The following is a 6,106-nucleotide window of genomic DNA, read 5'->3' as shown; positions in this document are numbered from 1 at the left end:
TAGGCTTGGGGGGGGGGGGTGGTGGCAGGGAGTGTGGAACGGAAAGGTGGGCATAGGATGTGGGCACCAGCTAAGACAGTGTGCACTTCTTTTAGACTGAAAGCCTCGCTATGGAGCCCAAAGACCTTTCCAGCCCGCAGAGCTGCCTCAGCTTCTCTGCCTGTATCGCGGAGGAGAGAGGAGCTGTGGGGATGGAAGAGAAGAAGCCCTAATGAATGTTCCCCTCATCCTCACAAGGAAGTAAATAATCAGGCTCCATCAAGAACCCAAATGTCTTTTCTCCAAGAGTAGCAACTAATTATTCTCAGCTCTGTGCATACTAATCACGTGGGGGCTCGCAATGATGAGATTCTCCCTGCTAACGTGGAAATGATTTTCCCTTTCTCCCTCCCTCTCCTCTTTCCCCCTCTCTTTCCCCAGTCATTTTCCATATGTTATTATTCATCATCATCATCATAATGTCGCTGATATAGTTAGAAAAAGGTGGAGAGGGTTTTTAAAAAGTAGAATCTATTTTCTCTTTCTGAGACTTCCCCTTTGTTCCCCATCCTGAAGTGGCACAGGAAGTGGGGGGGGGGGGGTAGGGATGATGGGGAGACCCAAAAGCCAGGACTGGGATATTTAACTCGGAGCTCTTTTTTTCTCCCAGCAGTGTCACTTGGCATCAGATTCATGGCTTCCTTGGCCGGAGTGGGGTGTTGGATTCAATAAACGTTTATTAAGCTTCTACTGTATACCAGGCATTGTGGGCACTGTGTCAGGTGCTAGGGATGCAGACAAAAACAAGCCATGGCTGCTCTCAGAAAGCTTTTTTTTCTACTTGGGAGAGGCAGGTAGGAGGAATATATAATGTATAAACATATGTATGTACAAAGTCATTTCCCAGGATGAAAAAGCAAAGGCGGGAAAATCCTAATTTAATGGAAAACCCTGAGCTTTGCTTTGGAGAAGACTTGTTGTTCAGCTGTTTTTCACTTGTGTCCAATTCTTCATGATCCCATCTGAGGTTTTCTTAGCAGAGATACTGGAGTGGTTTGCCATTTCCTTCTCCAGCTCATTTTTACAAATGAGAAACTGAGGCAGATGGGAATAAGTGACTTGCTCAGGGTCATGCAGCTAAGTAAACATCTGAAGTCAGATTTGAACTTGAGAAGCTAAATCTTCCTGACTCCAGGCCCAGCACTCGTCCACTTTACTGTCTAGCTGTCTTAGAAGTCTAGAGATTCTTTAGAGACTAGGGATTTTTAAAATCAGAGCTAAAGAGGGACAGCATTCCAATGATTAGAGGGAAGCTAGGTAAAGAATCAACTATACAAAAGAGGCAGCTAGTATAGTGCCATAGTGGATAGAATATTGGGCCTGGAGTCAGGAAGATCTAAGTTCAAATTCTGCCTCGGTCACTTACTGACTGTGTGACTGCGGGCAAGTCAGCTATCCTCTCTTTGCCTCAGTTTCCTTAACTATAAAATGAAGATGATAACGGCACCTACCTTGCAGGGATGTTGTAAGGATCAAATGAGATGTCTGTTAAAAGGTGCTCAGCATTCTGCCTTGGAGCCAATACACAGTATTGACTCCAAGATGGAAGGTAAGGGTTAAAAAAAATTTTTAAATTAAAAAAGGTGCTCAGCATACTATTAAGCACTATGTGAATGCTTATTCTTCTCTCTTCCTTCCCCCTCTCTCCTAAAAGCAGAGAGGCCAGATATGAGCTGTTGTGGACAGGTAACATCGAGTAGGCATAAAATATACACATGGGATAGAAGGAGTTAAGGTTTATAAAGTACTTTTCCTAAATAATCTCATTTAATCTTTATAATAATTCTGAGGTAGATGCTATTAAAATCCTCATTTTACTGATTAATTTGAGACTCAAAGAAATTAAATGACTTTTCCAGGTTTACATAGCTATTAAGTGTCTAAGGTAGAATTAAAACCCAGATCTTCTGGATTCCAACTTCAGCAGCTACTCGAGGTTGCAACTCAAAAGGATAATAATATGATAAATGACTAGAAAGAGAAGCAGGAGTCATAATGTGAAGGGCTGTAAAGGCCAAGGTGAGTATTTGGTCTTTTAACATAGAAGTGTGTGGAGTGGAAATTGAGGGCACCTTGGACATTTCAAAGTTCACCTTCTTTTACCACTTATTAAAAAATCTATACCTGTTGTAATGTGGGGCACTGCCTCAAGTTATTGACCCAAGACAAATGCCCCCCAAATTCACAGAAAAATCCCTTACTTATAGGAGAATCCTGATGCAACCACGTCTCCCAGAAGGGATTATAACATTTTTACAATGGTTGGAGACAGAATGTTGAAGAGTTTTACATTGACTTTACAATGAACACATTCAAGCTAATTAATATCTTCAAGAAATTGGAGAATAGCTTCCCAATGGATATAGCCAAGCAGATCAATATTTTAAAGAAATGATCAGGAAGTTGGAGACAGATACAAAGAGGGGAGTAGTTCAGGACTGGATTATCTAGGATCACTCAAGCCATTGGGCTGGACCTCCTGTTGGAAGCTTCAATAATCCAAATACAAGATACAGTAGGAGAGTCTTCTAAGATAAGAAGGTACTCAAGATTAGTACTTCAGATTTGATCACTGGGTACTTCAGGATCTAAGACCATCAGCCTAGGACTCCTACCTAGAGCAATTCCCAGTCAGGCTCACTTAAAGCTGTAAAGCTTTTATAAAGACATGGGGGGATGTGGAAAAGGGGAGAACCACCAACTTTTAGATATTAATAACTATTAACACACAAACAACAGGAAGCTAATAAAGGTTTTTTAGTAGAGGAGGGATATGATCAGATTTATGTTTTAGTAATCACAATTTAGCCACTGTGTGGAATTGCTTTTCCCAAGTCTTGAACTTAGGGACTGGCCTCCAGAAACTCACTAGGCTACTGGGTCTAAATCTTTGCTGCTAAGATTAGGGGAGATCCAACTCGTCACCTGAGCAATCCCCAAGTCATGAGGGAGCCACACAATATGCCAAGTCTTCTAAATACTTGAAGGCTCATACATAAAGAAGCAAGCCCAAATTATCCAGCCATCTATTTACACGATCTGAGATACACAGAAATAAAGCCCATTGCCTGGAGTTTCAGTTTATTTTGGGGTAGTTACTATAATCCAGCATCTTTCCCCTGGAGGCTGGGGAAATGTGGGGAAGAAGGGAAAGGGGAAGGAATAAAATTGGGTTCACCTTATAGGCGGAGCCCTAGACAGAAGCTTCCTTTCTTCCAGATCTCCCTGACCTAACTGAGAAGCAAAAGCCCTGGTGAACGGACCCATATCTCACCTAAATTCCCAATGAGGAGGAAGGAAACTATTGAAACGGCCGTCTTCACTCACCTCTCCCTATTCTGGGCTCTTCCATGTCAGTCCAGATTTATTTTTAAATTGCCAGCAGCTTTGATTACCCTGTCTCTGCCTCTTCAGACACCTGCTGGTAGGATAAATGGAGGGTGGCTGACCCAGATTTGAAAAACTCAAGGAAGGAAGGCAGGCAGGCTCTTGGGGGTTCACTGTTCCTCCCTCCCTGAGAGGCGCTAACAATTTAACAGCTGGCAAAATGTGACATTGACTTTATACTCACCAGAATCCCAGGGATGATGAATCGGTGGGCACTGAAGGGCAGCAGCCTGAAGAACGTGGGGGTGGCCTTTTCATCTGTTTTTCTAATTCTTCTTTGCCCAAGGGTCCATGTCTATGATAATCATTGGGTCCTGGAGAATTTGCATGGGTGCCCTATAGTTTCCTCCGCTTCTGTCTTCTTCCATCACGTGGGCAGCTTGAATGCTCTGTGCTATCATGGTCTCAGTAATAATGAAGAAATTCCTCATTTCTATAGTACTTTAACATTTTACAATATCACAAAACTGGAAAAGACCAGAAAGGTCATTTAGTTCTGAATGTCTCTGGGAGTACCTGGACATCCCAATCCTCCCTACCTTGCTGGGCAGGTCCCCTAGGAAATGGCTACCCCAGGTTCAAAGTACTCTGTGGACCTGCATCCCCTAAACCAGGGGTCGGCAACCTTTTTGGCTGTGAGAGCCATAAACGCCACATTTTTTTAAATGTAATTTCGTGAGAGCCGTACAGTGCTCACAGCACGCGCTCCTGTAACAGTGCCTGAAAAAAAATTGACTTCATGGCTCCTGCAGAAAGAGCCATATCTGGCCCTCAAAAGAGCCAGACATGGCTCGAGAGCCATACGTTGCCGACCCCAGCCCTAAACCTTGATGAGGGTCATGAGGCCCCATTAATATGTTTCCTTTTACTAATCAGCCAGATGATACAACAAAACTGTGCACTGCTTCTGTATTGAAAGAACCATATTCAAATATGGGTATCCCTTCCACATCTTCATTTTCCCTCTCACGGTTTTGATATATCACGAGTGAGTATAAGAAATTAAATGAGAATTTGGGGGGCAATTTTGCAGAAGCTGCAGATGTCACACAAAGACCAGCAGATGCCACAGGAAATGTTTAGAAACTATATAGTGAAGACCAAACACTTCACCAAAATTTTACAAGGCATTGTAAATACCCCACAAAAGAAAAAGAAAAAAATTCAGACTTATCTGGTATGAAGGGAGGGTCAAAAATTTACTTGGATCTCAGGATTTCTGCAAAATGAAAGCCTCTGAAGCTATTACCTATGAAACCCTGGGAAAATCACTTAATCTCCTGTGTCTCGGTTTCCACATCTATAAAACAAAGGGCCTGAACTTCATGGACTCTGAAGTCTCTTCCAAGTCTAGTTATGCGAAATGTAACAATTCATTCAAAGCAAAAGCATTTAAATGACAAATTAAGAAAACCATTTCCCTCAGAAACCTAGGGTACATTCTCCCACAAATGTACCCAACATCAAAGGGAAGAATGGACATATCTAAAGAACATACATGGAGAAGTGTGCATTTAGGGAATAATTCTGGCCAACGTACATTTCAATCAATCAATCAATCAATATTTTTTAAGTGCCAGGCACTATGCAATGCATTTAGGGAAGAAGTCTAGCCAGAGGGCACATGGGAAGGGGCCTACAAGTAGGGAACATAGTGCGGCTAGAGCTTCCACCTTCAATTCTGCAGGGATACTGATGTATTCTAGGGATGTCCTTGTGTTGCTCCCACTGAAATTATTCTCCACTTGTGTCCTACTCTCCACCAGACTCTGCTCTCCTGGAGTTCCAGAGCTTCCATCCAAGCGTCTAGTTTAGCTCAAACCCTTAGTGAGCTCTTCTTCAGAGAAAGGGTAGGTGCTGTCAGGATCTTTTAGGTTTAAAGAACATAGGCTTTTCCACAGCTGTTTTAGAAAGGGCAGAAACCCTTGCCTGAGATAAGCAAAAGGCTTTCCCTCTGGTTCTGCAGGCTGGCTTTCCCCAGAGTCTTAACTCTGAAGATCAATAGCTCTGATGGCAATTAAAGCTTCTCATTTCCCCAGCAGGAGACTCTCAAGCCCCAGGCACCAGGTCTTTCCAGTGAACTACTGTACTGCCCATTTCCATTAATCATTCAGAAAGTCTGCCTTAGTCTTTTCTTTGAATTCTTTGGATTGTTCTTTCTGTGGCTGGAGCCTGAGCTCCTCTGTCAAAGACTTCACTCTCACTCATGATGCGCATTCCATATACCTCTCAATTTTTGTCTCTGAAAGCTAGACAGTAAACCAGGAATAGTTATTTGCCTTGGAACTACCGAATAGCTCTGGGGTTCAGGGTCCCCATGTTTTCAAACCCCAACTCTCTTTTCTTCATTCTCCTATGTGAGTGGGGAAGAGAAAGGTTTAGTAACCACCTCAAGTCCAGAGTGACAAGGTCATTATCACCTAGCCGGGGAACTACTTTGCTCTTTCATATGTGAATATAACCAACCCAAAGCTTAGAAAGCACTTTGGGACACTCCCTTACATATTTGACAAATGGTCAGGCATTCTATCTTTGGTGAAAAATCCCTGGGGAATTGATTGAAACATTGTTCAATTGAAATACTTTCACTTTGGGATAGTTCTAATTGTTAGGGACTTTTTCCTTGTCTCAGTCTACTTTTCTTCACCTTTCATTCCGCTGTTGTTAGTTTTGTTCTCTG

The 6,106-nt window shown here is 42.6% G+C and overlaps 1 protein-coding gene across 1 annotated transcript in view; it reads left to right on the top strand.

Annotated features, from left to right (window-relative positions):
* PKNOX2 (PBX/knotted 1 homeobox 2) overlaps positions 1 to 212 on the top strand; it is a 166,394-nt gene extending 166,182 nt beyond the window's left edge. The window contains 1 exon segment of the mRNA XM_044668983.1: positions 96 to 212. Within this exon segment, the coding sequence (XP_044524918.1) occupies positions 96 to 212 (117 nt within the window).
* Positions 213 to 6,106: the final 5,894 nt, after the last annotated feature.

This window comes from Gracilinanus agilis, chromosome 3 (assembly GCF_016433145.1).
Source record: "Gracilinanus agilis isolate LMUSP501 chromosome 3, AgileGrace, whole genome shotgun sequence".
NCBI classification, from domain to species: Eukaryota; Metazoa; Chordata; class Mammalia; order Didelphimorphia; family Didelphidae; genus Gracilinanus; species Gracilinanus agilis.
The sequence above is the reverse complement of the archived record's forward strand: the minus strand, read 5'-3'. Positions and strand labels throughout refer to the sequence as shown.